Below are 18,829 nucleotides of genomic sequence, written 5' to 3'. Positions count from 1 at the left end.
TATTGTGACACCAGATATGAGTGGTGTGTTAAGTAGTACTATTCTTAGCAGTTTAATACCTGTTACTCCCCCTATCGGGGGAGGTGTGTATGGCATGGATTTTAGGAACCGGGAGATGGAAAAAGATGCTTGGTCGGTCCTCCTACTTCAAATTTGTCCGAAACACAAGTGGCTATCACAAAACAGTCTGGCCACGAGATCGATAGATTTAATAGATAGATACATGGATTACATAGATCAATAGATGCAATATACATTTGATAGATACAAATTACATAGATCAAAAAATGCAATATACATTTGATAGATACAAATTACATAGATCAAAAGATGCAAAATACATTTGATAGATACGAATTACATAGATCAAAATATGCAATATACATTTGATAGATATGAATTACATGGATCAAAAGATGCAATATACATTTGATAGATACGAATTACATAGACCAATAGATGCAATATACAATACATTTGATAGATACGAATTACATAGATCAAAAGATGCAATATACATTTGATAGATACGAATTATATAGATCAATAGATGCAATATACATTTGATAGATACGAATTACATAGATCAAAAGATGCAATATACATTTGATAGATACGAATTACATGGATCAAAAGATGCAATATACATTTGATAGATACAAGTTACATAGATCAAAAGATGCAATATACATTTGATAGATACGAATTCCATAGATCAAAAGATGCAATATACATTTGATAGATACGAATTGCATAGATCAATAGATGCAATATACATTTGATAGATACGATTGATAGTTTGATAGATTTGATAGATAAATAGATAATTTGAAAGATATATAATTTCCCAGACGGAGAATTACAAAGACGTGCGGTCTGAGACCCATGGTAAGGTTACTTCCTTTTGCACAATCGAGTACAGGTTGGGGTCAGGGATTGCCTTTTTGTGCTGTCTGATTCTTTCAAATATACCAGTTGCAGAGGTTCTGACCCTGCATTCTGGCTGCACCTCTCCCTGCAAGAGAGATCTGTTACAGAGTCTGTGGGCCTCTATGCAATGAGCTGGCCTGCCTGAAAGGAGCAGCAAGGCAGATCAAAAGATGCAATATACATTTGATAGATACGAATTACATAGATTAATAAATGCAATATACATTTGATAGATACGATTGATAGTTCGATAGATTTGTTAGATAGATAGATTTGATAGATATATAATTTCCCTGACAGAGAATTACAAGACGTGTGGGCTGGGACCCATGGTAAGATTCCCAGAGGCAGTTGGGGCGCCAGGGGACGTGTATATGGCATGGATTTTCGGAACCGGGAGATGGAAAAAGATGCTTGGTCGGTCCTCCCGCTTCAAATTTGGGGCGCTGCGCGTGCAATCTATTGTAACACCAGATATGAGTGGTGTGTTAAGTAGTAGTATTTAATACCTGTTACTCCCCCTAACGGGGGAGGTGTATATAGCATGGATTTTAGGAACCGGGAGATGGAAAAAGATGCTTGGTCGGTCCTCCTACTTCAAATTTGGCCGAAACACAAGTGGCTATCACAAAACGGTCCAGCCACAAGATCGAAAGATTTGATAGATAGATACATAGATTACATAGATCAATAGAGGCAATATACATTTGATAGATACGAATTACATAGTTTAAAAGATGCAATATACATTTGATAGATACGAATAACATAAATCTAAAGATGCAATATACATTTGATAGATACGAATTACATGGATCAAAAGATGCAATATACATTTGATAGATACGAATCACATAGATCAAAAGATGCAATATACATTTGATAGATACGAATTGCATAGATCAATAGATGCAATATACATTTGATAGGTACAATTGATAGTTAGATAGATTTGATAGATAAATAGATAATTTGAAAGATATATAATTTCCCAGACAGAGAATTACAAGACGTGTGGTCTGGGACCCATGGTAAGGTTCCCAGAGGCAGTTGTGGCGCCAGGGGACGTGTATATGGCATGGATTTTCGGAACCGGGAGATGGAAAAAGATGCTTGGTCGGTCCTCCCGCTTCAAATTTGGGGCACTGCGCGTGCAATCTATTGTGACACCAGATATGAGTGGTGTGTTGAGTAGTACTATTCTTAGCAGTTTAATACCTGTTACTCCCCCTATCGGGGGAGGTGTATATGGCATGGATTTTAGGAACCGGGAGATGGAAAAAGATGCTTGGTCGGTACTCCTACTTCAAATTTGTCCGAAACACAAGTGGCTATCACAAAACAGTCCGGCCACGAGATCGATAGATTTGATAAATAGATACATAGATTTCATAGATCAATAGATGCAATATACCTTTGATAGATACGAATTACATCATTTAAAAGATGCAATATACATTTGATAGATACGAATTACATAGATCTAAAGATGCAATATACATTTGATAGATACGAATTACATGGATCAAAAGATGCAATATACATTTGATAGATACGAATTACATAGATCAAAAGATGCAATATACACTTGATAGATACGAATTACATGGATCAAAAGATGCAATATACATTTGATAGATACGAATAACATAGATCAAAAGATGCAATATACATTTGATAGATACGAATTACATAGACCAAAAGATGCAATATACAATACATTTGATAGATACGAATTACATGGATCAAAAGATGCAATATACATTTGATAGATACAAATTACATAGATCAAAGATGCAATATACATTTGATAGATACGAATTCCATAGATCAATAGATGCAATATACATTTGATAGATACAAATTGCATAGATCAATAGATGCAATATACATTTGATAGATACGATTGATAGCTAGATAGATTTGATAGATAAATAGATAATTTGAAAGATATATAATTTCCCAGACAGAGAATTACAAAGACGTGCGGACTGCGACCCATGGTAAGGTTACTTCCTTTTGCACAATCGAGTACAGGTTGGGGTCTGGGATTGCCTTTTGTGCTGTCTGATTCTTTCAGGTATACCAGTTGTAGAGGTTCTGACCCTGCATTCTGGCTGCACCTCTCCCTGCAAGAGAGATCTGTTACAGAGTCTGTGGGCCTCTATGCAAAGAGCTGGCCTGCCTGAAAGGAGCAGCAAGGCAGAGGGATCTATTCCTGCCTAGAAGAAACCAGAGGTCACGCTACCTGCTTGAAGTGTGCAGTGAGGCAGAGGGATCTATTCCTGCCTAGAAGCAGACAGGCAGAGGGGACGCTACCTGCCTGGGAGCCTACTGAGACCAGTCCAGCTTGTGGAGATACAGCCGCTAGCTTGACCCCGGTCTCAGCAACTATATCTCTAGTCCCACTATCCGGTGGCCACCCCTGGGTTTGGACAGAGGAAGGGAGACCCCCTAGCGGAGTACCGCTACATACGGGAGATGGAAAAAGATGCTTGGACACCCAGTACAGGTCGTTCTCCTTCAGCCTTTTTATACGAGGGTCCCCGATCCCAAACAGGCACGACAGCATGAAAGACCCCATCTGCCATGACTTACTTTTGCACAATCGAGTACAGGTATGGCATCGATTTTAGGAACCCGGAGATTATTTTTAGGAACCGGGAGATGGAAAAAGATGCTTGGACACCCAGTACAGGTCGTTCAACTTCAGCCTTTTTATACGAGGGTCCCCGACCCTCAACAGGCACGACAGCATGAAAGACCCCATATGCCATGACTTCCTTTTGCACAATCGAGTACAGGTATGGCATCGTTTTTAGGAACCCGGAGATAGTTTTTAGGAACCGGGAGATGGAAAAAGATGCTAGACACCCAGTACAGGTCGTTCTCCTTCAGCCTTTTTATACAAGGGTCCCCGACCCTCAACAGGCATGACAGCATGAAAGACCTCATATGCCATGACTTCCTTTTGCACAATCAAGTACAGGTATGGCATTGTTTTTAGGAACCCGGAGATAATTTTTAGGAACCGGGAGATTGAAAAAGACACAATGGATGTGGTTACCTAAGGGCAAACAGGGGTGCTTCCTCTGTGGAAATTGTGTGACCTGTAACAGCCTAATCACAGGCAATACTTTCCATCATCCTCACACTAACAAGCAATTTACCATCAAGCGTAGGTTAACATGCACCTCTGAGTTTGTGGTTTATGTTAAGGACAGCTTGCCAACCATAAAACAGCAATATGGCAAGCGCTGGAAAAGGGTCGCTCGGAACAGCCGGTGGCTAGACACTTTCTGACCGCGGGACATGCGGTATCATCTCTTAGAACAATGCTTATTGATCATGTTCCACATCCCAGACGTGGTGGAAACAGGGCACAAGCCTTACTACATCTGGAGGCCAGATGGATATTTAACTTGGATACAGTTCCCCCCCGAGGACCTTTGTGCATAGGACAATATAGTCCTAATAGTTGCGCTGTACATTGGATTATATTTATCTATACATTTTTATGATACTGTGATTTTGTAGACTGTGTAACTGTATAGTTGTCACTATGTAGATTTTTTTAGGTGTATACATTAGGTTAAGTGTGTGTATAGTCTTACACATTTTATTCTTTTTTTGACAGTTATACTCCCTGACTGTCTGTTGTCCGTGGTCACACTTGCACTTTACCCTGCATAATGACTTATGTGCTAGTGTGTTGTGGTCATTACCATGGTAACCCATAGCGCTTTGGTTGAATCAGGCGGATGCGGAGGTATGATGTCATCTTCCATTGCCTGTCTCAGTCGTGTGTGGTTTGTTGTACACAGGTGGGTGTGATCGCAGTTCTTGGATATGGCTAAGGGATAAGACGGTATTTAGGTGTGAGTTCTGGGGGTTCTCACTATGTCTTCACAGCCTCCATTGACAAAGGCTCCTGCGTGAGCCGAAACGTTTGGGTCAAGCCTAGGCCCTTGTTATGCTGATTGTTGTTATAAAGGAATCTTTTGAAAATCCTGTGTTTGTGCCTGCTTTTGATAACCCTGGATACGCTGAAGCCAGGCGTGGGGATTATCTGGATTTCATGCATGTGTATTTCAAACAGAGCACCAGGTTGTTGTAAGGCTGGTGTGTGCCATTTCTTATATACTCTGAGGAAGGGGATACATTATCCTCGAAACGTCACATATTTGATAAGTAAAATTGAACACTAAAAAGTCCAGTGAGTGCAAGTTCTTTTGTTTCTACATACTCCTATATATATATATATATATATATATATATATAAATATTCAAACACCCTGTCATTTACCATATACATTTTACCACTTATAAAAATTTGTATTAATATTTATATGAATAATTTTTATCAGATAGTGTAAATATGAGTGGTAACACTTTATTTGAATATATTTATGTTGTGTTTGGTGCACATTTTTTATTTAACTCTTACACTTTATGCTAGGTCTCCACTCAAGCAAACCTGACGTATGCTAATTTAGTTTGTGCTTGAGCGAACACTATTACTTTCAACTTGTAATACGCGTGCAAGTTAGCATAGGCGATAAAATATTCTTATCACGACCCACACTAATTTAGCGCAACATTTGTAATTTAGCCCTATGTAGGTAAAATGAAAGGAATTTTTAGAGAACTTATGGTTAATCACAGACTCAAAGGAGTATGGTATAGGGACATGAGAGGCAATGTGTGGGGTCTTTGATGTTGGGAAATTGGAGTCCCTAGGGATTCCCTCACTCACTGATGGAGTTAAAAGGAATTTTAAAGATCCCGTCTCCAACGTCAGTACCCGTTTTGTTAACAGCCTGGAACTTGGAATAATACTATAAAATATCAAAGTCATTATAATGAAAAGATGACTGGCTTTTATTAGTAATGATACTAAATATAATATATATAATAAAAATATTTGATCTGGCTTACATGAATAGGGTGGTATATTCACTATGGACATGATCTATAATTTAAATATGTTATATGGATTAAACTTAGTATTGAATGAGAAGGTAAATTCTAAGCAGTTGAGGATTTTGATGCCTTGTTAATATGCACAATGCATAATTATCATATATATTTGAATCGGTAGAGGTATTAATTATATTTTAGGTACTTATATGATTGCTGAAAACATTAGTGTAATTTAATAGTTTAATAACTATATGTTGTTATATAACCACGGAGGGTTGTGTTGATGCTACAATTATGACATTGTCCATGAAACTACACACAAATTAATTCTACAGATCATTTTATATCACAGTTTCCATTTGTAGTTGTATAAAATTTATTTTACTAGATGATAGTTTGATTTATATGATTGTACTTACATGTAATAGAAATGATTAATTTAAGTTATATTTGCTGAGAATCAGAAGTGATGGCAACGGGTCACTTCTGATGGATACTGTGAATAACACGCACAGCGTGCATTCCAAAGACGTCAGCGAATGGGCACCATGAAGGAGGGGATGAGTGTATTTCACTTTTTAAAAACATTAAAAACATTATTATACATTTGATTATTCTGAGGAAGAAATTCAAATTACACTGAAATGTCAATACATTTTTTATTATGTTTGGCCACAAATCCTCTGAGTGCTATCTATCTATCTATCTATCTATCTATCTATCTATCTATCTATCTATCTATCTAACATTCATACCTTTTGACCCAGTGGATCCTGTTAATACTACCTCATTAATATGTACAAAGTCTGGAATTGTCCATCTTACAACCCTGGTTCTAAAAAGATCTGTGCCTCCTTTTCACACACGTATCTATTATTGGTCCCACAGAAAGCATCATTCCAGTTTTTCTCATCATTACCCCCAACTGTTGCACAATGTTCTGATCCTTGACTACTTTTATTATCTGGTTGGCTTTCTCTCCAGAACCTAGAAAACAAAGAATTGAATTAATGTAAAAGTTATCTGTGAAGTAATTATAAGTTTATATTATATAGAAAGATAGGAACATTAAACACAAATTGTAAGCTAAATGATAATGTACCTTCATATCTGAATATTGCAATGAATAATGCATCTTTGTTTTCTTAAATGGAGACAGGGTAATAGCTGAAACTACATGGAACAGGCCAGAATGGGGTAGGGGGCAAATAATTAGTCAAGTTTAAAAAACAAACAGCAGAAAGCTTTCAAGATCCTTCAGAACGAAATGTTAACATTTTTTTATTTATTAACCTATTCATAGCCCAAATAACTATGGAACTAAATGGAACAGCCTGTAGTAGCATGGAGCAGCCTGAAACACCCCAAGTAGTAACTTCAATGAAATTCAACTGAAAGCTAGAAGAGATGGAGACTGTAAGACACAGGCCTTCCATGTAACTCACATCCAAGTGTCCATACCAGTCAAAAAAAGTTTTGCACAAAAAAGGCCTAAAATACACAATTCCCAAGAAGTCACACCAAACAAATTCTCACCTACCACAAGGCTAGGTGGGAGAGAGACAAAAAGCCACACACCTATCACATAATCCACATCCTAGCAGCTGTTGCAGTCAAAAAAGAATTTTGCATACAAAAGGCCTGGAACGCCAACTTTCCAAGTACTCACAACAACCAAATACCCCTATTCCACAATGCTAGGTGGGAGAGAAAAAATGAGCCACAGACCTTTTACACAATCTACATGAAAGTGTTATTTCCTGTCAAAATATGTGTTACACAAAAAAAGGCCCAGAATGCTCACATCTCAAATAGCCACATCAACTAAATTAATTTATTCTACATGGTTAGCTGGGAGAGAGAAAAATGAGCCACATGCCTGAAACATAATCCACATCAAAGTGGCTATTCTGGTCAAAGAAACATTTTCATAAAACAAAAAAGGCTTGAAACTCCCTCTTCTCAAGTAGCCAAACCAATGAAATTCACCTATTTCACAAGGCTAGGTTAGAGAGAGACAATGAGCCACACAACCACCACACAATCCACATCCAGGAGGCCATCCCATCCCAGATACATTTTGCATAAAAAAGACCTAGAATGCTAACTTCACAAGATCCCACACCAGCTCAATTCTCCCATTCCTCAAAGCTAAATGGGGAGAGACAATGAACCACATACCTACCACAGAATCCACATCCAAGTGGCTCTTCTGGTCAAAAAACATTTTGTGCAAAAAGTCCATACTAGAGAATCTCAAGGCTAGGTGACATAGTGACAACACACCACACATCTTCCATAGAATCCTCATCTAAGTGGTTATTTCAGTAAAAAAAAAAGTTTTCTTTCTCAAAGTTTTTTTCCTCATCTGTTCCTGAAAGTGAGAATAGGAAAAAACAACTATACACAGGCACACCGCAAAATCCTCGTCCAAGTATATGTAACAGCCAAAAAAAACTTTTGTGGAAAAAGTCCTGGAATTCCCACTTGCCCGGGAGCTTAATGGATCAAATTGACCCATTCCACAAAGCAAGGTAGGAGAGAAACAATAAACTACACACCAGCCACAGAAGTCACATCCAAGTTGCCGTTCCAGTAAAAAATTTTTTTTTGAAAATTCGATGCCAGGGACACCATTTTCCCAAGTAGCCACATTAGTCAAATTCAACCATTCCTCAAGGGTATGTGAGAGAGAGATAATAAGACACACACTTGCCACATAATCCACATCCAAGTGTCTGTGCAACTCAAGAAAACATTTTGTGAAAAAGGCCCTAAATGTCCACTTTCTAAAAACCAAATTCACTTGATCTAAAAAGCTAGGTGGGAGAGAACTGAACCTTGGATGTAGATTCTGTGGTGGGCGTGTCATTGTTGTCTTTGTCTCTGTTCCATCTAGCCTTATGGACCAGGTGAGTTTTATTAGAGTTGTTACTTGGAAAGTGGGTGTTCCAGGCAGTTTTGACCAGAACAGTCACTTGGTTATAGATTCTGTGGCAGGCGTGTGACTCATAGTCTCTCTCACATGCAGTCTTGTGGAACTTATTCATTTGCCTAATGTGTCTTAATGTGGGATTGGGTGTTCTGACCAATTTTAAGCAAAATGTTTTTTGACCAGAAAGGCCACTTGATTGTGTAATATGTGGTGGCTATGCAGCTCATTGTATTCTCCAACCTAGCTTTGTGAAACTGGTGAATTGGAGAGGCTTCTTGAGAAGGGGATGTTCCAGGCCTTTTTTGAGCAAAATCTTTTTTGACCAGAATGGCCACTTGGATATAGATTCTGTGGCATATATATGGCTTATTATCTCTTTACCTCCTAGACTTGTGGAGTGGGTGAATTATATTGGTGTGGCTACTTGAGAAGTGGGAATTTTAGGCCTTTTTTTGAAAAATATTTTTTGACCAGAATGGCCACCTTAATGTGCATTCTGTAGCATTGTATCTCTCCCACCTAGGCATGTGGAACAGGTGAATTTGGTTAGCGTGTCTACTTTTGGCCTTTTTTGGTTAGTTTGGTTGTTCTGTGCCTTTTTGCACAAAACATTTTTGTGGATTCTGTGACAGATCCGTGTCTCATTTTCTTTCTCCCAACTAGCTTTGTGGAATGGGTGAAATTGTTTTGTGTGGGTACTTGGGAATTGGATGTTTCTGTTTTTTTTTTGCATAGAAAGGCCACTTGGATGTAGATTGCATGGATGGGGGTGTAGCTTATTTTATCTATCCCACCTGATCTTGCAGAAGAGGTTACTTTTTTCTTTTATTGGGAACGGCCACTTTAATGTGGATTCTGTGGTGAGTGTGTGACTTATTCTCTCATACATTGCCTTGTAAAATGGGTGAATTTGGTCATTATATATACTTAGGAAGTAGTAATTCCAGGCAATTTTTGAGCCCAGGGCCTTTGTGTTTTACACAAAAAGTTTTCTTTTTAACCACAACAGTCAGTTGAATGTTAATTCTGTGGTAGGTGAGTGGATCATTGTCTTTTTTCCACATAACCTTGTAAAACAGGTGGATTTTGTTGGTGTAACTACATAGGAAGTTAGCTTTTCAGACAATTTTAGACTTCTCCGTTTGGTTCCATATTCATCTGGGCTATGAAGGGGGTAATACAAATGATTATTTTAAATTCTAATATATAGTTCTAAAGAATTATTAAAACTTTCTACTGTTTTTTTATAACTTGTTCCAGCCTGTTCTGGGCTTTTACCCCATCACTGTTAAATGAGTATATTGTTTTATGTTTTTTTGTTTCCACTGATTTCCCTATCGACCAGAATATTAGATCCTTGTTAACGTATCACAGATTTTATAATTTTTTTTTGTATATGTGCAGTTAAATAGACATATTGGGGTAGCCCTGCCCTTTTCTTTTCTTTTAAAGGGACAATAAATAATAAATTAAACTGGCTCAGAGCACGACATTTTAAAAACTTTTCAATTTACTTCAATTATCAAAATGTGCACAATCTCTTTATATACACACTTTCTAAGGCACCAGCTCCTACTGAGCATGTGCAAAAGTTCACAGTATATAAGTACACGTGTTTGTAATTGTATGATGGCTGTTACCTGTGGTGATATAGCTCACAGATTTTATCCCTGGCATATTCACATAGCTGGTTTTAAAATCCCTTCCCCCTAGATACACCTTGGGGCCGAATTATCAAGCTCCAAATGGAGCTTGATGCCTCTTGTTTCTGGCAAGCCTTCAGGCTCGCCAAAAACAGAAGTTATGAAGTAGCGGTCTAAAGACCGCTGCTCCATAACTTGTTTGCCTGCTCTGAGGCGGCAGACGGAAATCAACCCGATCGAATACGGGGGGTGGCATTGCACCGCCAGTTCACCAGAACTGCTAGTGCAATGATAAATCCAGACAGCGTATGCTGTCTGCATTTATCGATGTGCAGCGGACATGTTCCGCTATATCAGATCATGTCCGCTCGCACCATAATAAATTGACCCCCCTTATCTGAGCTAGGTGTTTAATTAAAGACACTCCCATTAGCCTTGACTGGCATCATCATGTAATAGGCCAAACCCCTTTGAATTGAGAATAAAATTGGGAAACACTTTCTTTCTTGCTCTCTGTCTTATCCTGCTCCTGCTGATAAGATGGATTATGTTGGACACATTAGAGAATCTGGCTAAGTATTTCTGGGATAAAATAATGTGGTTATTTTAGTTGTGTACCACACATCAGGGTTGTGGTAGTTGCACTGTAATTATTATTTGGACTGTTTTGCTGTGAAATATATGTGTGTGTATATATATATATATATATATACAGTATATATAAATATATATATATCTGTAATATATTTATCTTATTATTAACATATATTGGTTCCTAATAAATTCTTTGGAAACAATGGAGACCCTTTTATAGCGTTTATTTCACAACTTACTTGTATTGGTTTAGTAGATTTTACCATAGAATTAGATTTAGTACTACATTAGAATTATATTTATTATAAATAAAAAATCCATTAAACTAATTAATAACCACATTATCTGATACATGGGGGGAGGGGATGTAGAAGTAACTGAAATTTCTCAGACAAAAATCTGCTCATTTTAAATTCAGACCAAGGCCCTGATGATCGAAAGTGCTGTGAGGCAGCCATATATTTAAAAGAGACCTGATGCAATGTCAAGAATGCTGGTGAAATATTCAAAAGTGACAACATTACTTTTTTAAGGCAGCATTGCAGAGAAGTTTTTTACTATACATTGCAATGGGTGGCAATGCTGGAAAAATATTCCAAGCAGTATCGACACCAACATTGGCGATGTAAGGTAAAGGATTCCTTTAAAATATATAGCACACAACCTAATAACTATACCTATGTACCCCTAAACAGCTATAACTCACAACCGCAAACTAACCCTGCAATTATTAACTCCTATACTGCCAACAGACCACCGCAGTATACTTCCTAACCTATTAACCCATATACCACCAATAGTCCACAGCAAAGACCCCCTACACTACTTAACCCCTATACTGCCAATACCCCTAACCTATCAACCCCTACATTGCCACAACCCTCCCAACGCAAACTTCCCCTAGACCACTTAACTACCTAACACCTAACTCCCCCACCTCTAAGCTAATACCCCCTAAGTTACCAAAAATAACAAGCACTAAATTAACAAAATATAAAAGAAACTAACATTATAGAAAACAAAAAGACAATACCAAAAATAAAAGAACACAAGTTATGCCTATATTAAAACTGAGGCCCTCATAAAAAAAACCTTAAAAACATTGTAGAACAATGCTTTGAATCAATGCTTTGAATATCGGGGCCTAAGTGCTCTTGCATTTTCTTAATATTATATAGATTTGTTGATTATGCAATTCTACTGTATGATTTGTTGATTATGCAATTCTACTGTATTTCATGATCCTTTAGGTGGTTTAGCACTGATTCGGCTTAGTTAACTAATAATAATAATAATTTATTAAAAAGGTATTAAAAAATAAAAATAAATACATTCCTTTCTAATTTCTATCTAAAGCTAAATATAAGTAAAGTATTTATGTATATATAGACAATACTATTCATTATTAAACTACTTAGTATGCTCACTTCTACTGCAAAGAATATTTTTCATGTTATGATTGCTTATGCAAAACTGATAATACACCTTAAAGTGATAGTAAACTCTCCCCTTTTTAAAAATGTTTTAAACTTACTTTTAAATATAAATATGAAATTCAAATTCCCTACGCTCCACAGCCCACTTCAAAAGTTTTTTTTATGAGCTAAAGGTTTGAATTGTTCTACAATCAACTCTCTAGCAACAACAAAAGTGCCATATGGGGAGAGCACTGATTGGAGAACAGTTCAGACCGTTAGCTCACAAAAAAATTTACTTTTGAAGTTGACAGTGGAGCACGGAGTATTTTATTTTTATATCTATTTTAAAAAGTAAGTTATAGCGCAACTTCATTACAACTGAAGAATTAAACTCCAACTAAAATATCACTAACACTCCTGATCTGTTTTTATAAAGTGGAGAGTTTACCATCACTTTAAGGAAACATTAGGTCACAGAAAACTAGGTAACAATAATAACCTAATCCTCTTAAGCAGAATAAACACTTTTATTAGATGTATTTTACAGCAAAATGCATAAAAATAAATAATACTGCAATATTTTTATACTTTTGATAATGAAACATTTTATGCTTTTTATGCTTTGTTAAATTTTGTTTTTAATAGTCCTTTAAACTTAAAGGGCCACTAAAACCAAAATCTTTCTTTCATGATTCAGATAGAGAATAGAAATTTAAACAACATTACAATTTACTGCTATTATTTATTTTGCTTCATTTTTTAGATATCGTTAGTTGAAGAAAAAGCAATGCACATGGTGAGCCAATCACACGAGGCTTCTATGTGCAGCAACCAATCAGCAGCTGCTGAGCATGTCTAGATATGCTTTTCAGCAAAGAATATCAAGAGAATAAAACAAATTAGATAATATAAGTAAATTAGAAAGATGTTTAAAATTGTTGGTGTCATGTCCCTTTAAATATTTAAAATGTTTCAATAGGTCACTATGCTGCAACATGACTGACTCATTCTTAGCCAATTCAACATATTATTTGGTCACTTTGCTGTTAAATTGAGATGTCCCTTAATCCCAAAAAACATGCCATTGCTCCAGAAGCAATAAAGTGTGTGTAGTTGCTAATGTAAAGTCCACTGGTCTAGCAAGTAATTAGTAAATTACAGTCCAGTACTATTGTGAATGGTGCTTGCTAATGGGTTAATGCCACAACTCCCAGTCCAACCAAACAAATTAAAGGAAGCAGCACAATGGTTTATTTTATTCATAGCATCAATCTATAGCTAATTTTTTTTTTAGGACTTCTCCATTATTCAGTCTAAATGCATATACTTATAACACAAGAGGGTACCAAAGTTCAAACTCTTTAACCTCCAATAGTGATATTTTTTCTATCACATCAATATGGTGAAATCTGCATTTTAAAACATAATAATGAGTTACAATATAACCTAACGAGAAGCCATTATATAAAAATATAAATACCTCAAGATTTTGATATATTTTTTCAAAATATAAATCAGTGTGAAATGTTTTTACATACAAGAAAATAAATCACAGAAAAACAATTTCTACAAAATGGAAACCAGCAATGTCCCTTTAAGCAGAGAGTGCACGTGAAGACAGAAGCTCACTGTCTAGCTCCCAAATGATTCAACAAAACACTATGTCCACAGCGCTCACAAGAGGAAATATTTATTCACCTGAGGAAGCGGTCAAGGTAGACCGGGAAACGCGTTGTGATATATGTTTATGAAATAAACATTTGTTTTTACCATAACTGATCACGGCTGAGTGATACATTTTTTAGGAATCGTTATTTTAACAAACACTTGATATCCGATCATAGCTACCAGCCCACCTGGTTTGGGCACCTCTCACATTATACAGCGAGAGAAAGGAGCAGGTGATAGGGTTCAAGCTGCAAATTGCTGCAGACCGTACACAGCACTAGGAGCTCATTTTGAGGACGAGAGACCAGCTACCTGGACAGCTGTTAATGCTCCAGAAAGTCGTTGTAGCACTTCTCAAGTGCTTTACTTCTCGTAAGTACCATTTATGTGTGGGGAGTGAACAACTTTCAATACAGATTCACACTATGTTGGCGCCTTCTTCTTTATTGTATTCTATACAGATTTATTCAAGGTAACATATTCCGGATACAAACAGCAATGTTTCGGGTAATGCATGACTAAGGGTGCACTATTCGAATAAATTGTATGTATGTAACCTGGATATGTTACCTTGAGTAAATCTTTCCTCTTGTGAGTGCTGTGGACATAGTTTTTTACAGAAAAACTGACAGGTCACAATCCCTATTCAGTACATGCATTTCCTAGCATTCAGTGTGTGAATCCAGAAAGTTCCCATTGTTTTTAAAAAAAGTACCCTTTTATCAACTCATCTTGGTTTCTGCACATGATCTATAACCTGATATCCGCATTGACTAATTGTGTGACACACATAAAACAATATGCAAAATCCAATGTAATCCAGCACAACAAACAAACAGGTGTGCACGCCCACAGGTCACTGCAAAAACCTTTGGATAATACAAAAGTTCAAGAAAACGGCAGCACCACCTTGATATGCAGTAAATCCTCTTTATTCTTTATGTAGGAGCAGGTACAAAATGACTACGTTTCGGGTCACATACCATTAGTCATGTCAAATTTTGTACCTGCTCCTACATAAAGAATAAAGAGGATTTACTGCATATCAAGGTGGTGCTGCCGTTTTCTTGAACACATAAAAAAATAATTAGCAACTGGGACTGTTAAATCTTTCCTACATATCCTCTTTTTATGCTCTACAATCCTATCACTAACATTTCTAGTTGTTTCCCCAACATAGATCTGCCCACATGAGCATTTTGGGCATTTGACCACAAAACAATTATTGCAAGTGTAATGTGTAGGAAATATAATACCCTCACTATATTACCACAACAGGAACAACCAGAACAAGGGAAGTACACCTTATTCTTAGATTTAACAAGGACCAATATTTGCCCTTATCAGTTTCTCCCTTAGGTTCTTACCTCTTAAATAAGTAGGCATGGACAATGCGTGAAACACAGAAACACAGGGATTACATGCCTTTATTATTCCCCATTGTTTCTAAAGAATACATAAAGGACTATATTACAAGTTAAAAAGTAAAACATTTGCGTGCAAGCAAAATTCAATGCACGCTAAGCAAAGGCCTTCTGATATTGTGACGTTGCTATAATCTCCCCATAGGCTTCAATGAAGAGCGAAAACAAAGAAAAACCTTTTGCTTGCACAATAACCCAACAGGAATGATTAATATTTAACATTACAATGTTCTTCACATACAGGATAATGTTATTTTTATTGATATACAGGTAAAGGTATATACATAAATATATATACTGTATAAATATATATATACTGTATATATATATATATATATATATATACTGTATATATATATATATATATATATATATATATATATATACTGTATATATATATATATATAAATATTTATTAACAATACAAATGATATTATCCTGTATGTGAAGAACATTGGATGTTAACTATGTACAGTAAATATACAGTAAAACACATAAATATGACTTTCGGTGGGCAGGGCGACTGGAAAGCAGCTGGAAAACGGAGCTCAGGGACTTTGTTCAAAAATCACACAGAATTCTGCTTTCCCGGATGCCCCCATGGGGTCTTCTTGCCAGGCAGACAGCTGATTACAGCACAGGCACGCTTTAGCTGAACTCGGCACACGCAGGACTCTGATATCGGTCCTGGTCCACGGACGACAGAAGGCAGAGGTGCGAAAAGACACCACTTTAGACAGAGGCTCCAGATCTCCCTCTTGCAGCCGGCGTCCCGGTGGAGCATGCGGAGCTGTGGCGATTCCTTTGGTGGAGAGGAGGTGGCCTTTTCACCGCATAGCACAGTATTGGCACGAATTTCGGCTGACGGACTTGTGGCGACTAACAAGTTTAGAGTAATCGGACGCCATCTTGAGACACTGTCTCACATTGTGCTTCAGGGTCCAATCTGTTGCGTCTTAAGCAGTGTGCAGGCTCACAACTTTTATTCAGCATTGGGTGCGAGGAGGAATCAATATACCATCACTGGAACCTGAGGTGCTATACTTTGCACTCTAACAAAGAGAACAAAAAAGCAATGCCCCCCTACTCCAAACTGATACAAGAAGCATCCACACAGGACAGGGTAAGACAAAATAAACCCTATTTTAAAGCATCATCTTCCTTCCAGTCTTTCTGCTGTTTGATTCCACACATTGCCTAGATATGCGGGGGTGAAGTGGAAGAGTCATTTTATTTTATTAATTGGCCCCTTAACCTTGTGGCATTACAAACAAATCTACATGCTAACACTGGCACATACAGATGCCTTCTATCTCGGGTCAGCTGAGACAAGTGTGCAACTTTGAAGCAGGAGATCATTACTAAATTTCTGCCTAGACTACTTTCTTTTCAGGAACTGTACACTTTGGGGCCCATTTATCAAGCTCCGTAAGGAGCTTGTGGGCCCGTGTTTCTGGCGAGTCTTCAGACTCACCAGAAACAGCAGTTATGAAGTAGCGGTCACAAAGACCGCTGCTCCATAACCCTGTCCGCCTGCTCTGAGAAAGCGGACAGGAATCACCGGAATTCAACCCGTTCGAGTACGATCGGGTTGATTGACACCCCCCGCTGATGGCCCATTGGCTGTGAGTCTGCAGGGGGCGTCGTTACACTAGCAGCTCTTGTGAGCTGCTGGTGCAATGCTCAATACGGAGAGCGTATTGCTCTTCGCATTCAGTGAGGTCTTGCGGACCTGATCCGCACTGTCGGATCAGGTCCGCAAGACCTTTAGTAAATAGGCCTCTTTTACTGGATTCTGTCAGGGGCGTATTTAGGTTTTGTGCTGCCCTAGGCACTCAAAATTCTGCTACCCCCCCCACCCCTCACCCCACCCCAGGTTTAAGGCCTTTTTTTTAGACATAATATTTTTGGGGCAGGGTGTAAAAAATTAAAAAAATGTCTTTTTTAAGTAGATGTTCACTAGGGCTTGCATTCACTCTGGTCACACACACACACACACATATATATATATATATATATATATATTAAGACATTATTTTGCAAGTCAGATGATTAAAGTGTTTATATCAGAAAAAAATATCCTTCACTGTATGATAGTTTGTCAGTAGGTAGTTGTTTAACCTTAAAGGGACACTGAACCCAAATTTTTTCTTTCGTGGTTCAGATAGAGCATGCAATTTTAAACAACTTTCTAATTTAGTCTTATTATCAATTTTTCTTCGTTCTCTTGCTTTCTTTATTTGAAAAAGAAGGCATCTAAGCTATTTTTTGGGTTCAGAACCATGGAAAGCACTTGTTTATTGGTGGGTGAATTTACCCACCAATCAGCAAGAACAATACAGTGTGTTCACCAAAAATGGGCATCTAAACTTACATTCTTGCATTTCAAATAAAGATACCAAGAGAATGAAAATAATTTCATAATAGGAGTAAATTAGAAAGTTGCTAAAAATTGCCTGCTCTATCTGAATCACGATTGAAAAAAATTGGGTTCAGTGTCCCTTTAAACATCTTCTTTGATGATTGACAGTTATTTAATCAAAATATCTGCTTGGATAAATATGTAATGAATACATAAACTGGCCTTTAAAAGTACTTAAAAAATACAACAGTAGTTATGATAGGTTTAGGAATTGTATCCTAGGGGATAAAGTCACATGATACAATCATAATAAAGTATATACTTGTATTGTTTCTGAATGTATTAAATGCATACAACATATTTTCAGTTGTGTTTTAAGTCACATAGTTGTCTGGATTCAGCAATAAATACTTATTCTTTGCATGTATGACACATAGACAAACAGTAAATGTACAAGTATTTAGTGACTAATCCGTTTAAGTATTTTAAGGCCTAATGAAGATATATTGAAGGGAGAAAGGCATATGCTGTTTCACAGTGGTCACTTTGTAGTGCACACTGCACTGTGTAGTCTGTGTGAGTCTCAATCACGCGGTGGAGCCAGGAAGAATACTGCATTCCCTCTCAGTGCAGGCCAGGCTGCGCAAGTGAGCTCCGCCTCCACTTTCACCACGTCATGCGCACCCACATTCAATCCCATAGGATAGCAATAGCCGGGCCAGCAGTTTAAGTCATTACTAATTGGTTGATTTAGCCACCCAGCCCTGAGTTCAGTAGAGTGGCCCTAGGGACTCAAAATTCTGCTGCCCCTTAAAAATCTGCAGAAATCAATAACATCAAAGTTGAGCGACACACAGGTCCTCTAAGACAGAAAAAAGACCAAGAAAAACCAGAATTAATTTCTATTCAAAACACAAATTCCTTCTTGTTGC

The 18,829-nt window shown here is 37.4% G+C and overlaps 1 protein-coding gene across 2 annotated transcripts in view; it reads right to left on the bottom strand.

The window, feature by feature from the left end:
* Window positions 1-6,498: 6,498 nt before the first annotated feature.
* The window catches only part of LOC128648034 (CD209 antigen-like protein E), a 199,922-nt gene continuing 187,591 nt past the window's right edge, over window positions 6,499-18,829 (bottom strand). For both annotated transcript variants that reach the window (XM_053700720.1, XM_053700721.1), the window contains one exon: window positions 6,499-6,840. In XM_053700720.1, coding sequence (XP_053556695.1) covers window positions 6,675-6,840 — 166 coding nt within the window. In that variant the 3' untranslated portion in view covers window positions 6,499-6,674. The remainder of the gene's footprint in view (window positions 6,841-18,829) is intronic.

This window comes from Bombina bombina, chromosome 2, assembly GCF_027579735.1.
Source record: "Bombina bombina isolate aBomBom1 chromosome 2, aBomBom1.pri, whole genome shotgun sequence".
Lineage (NCBI taxonomy): Eukaryota > Metazoa > Chordata > Amphibia > Anura > Bombinatoridae > Bombina > Bombina bombina.
This window is presented reverse-complemented; position numbering and strand designations above follow the sequence as displayed.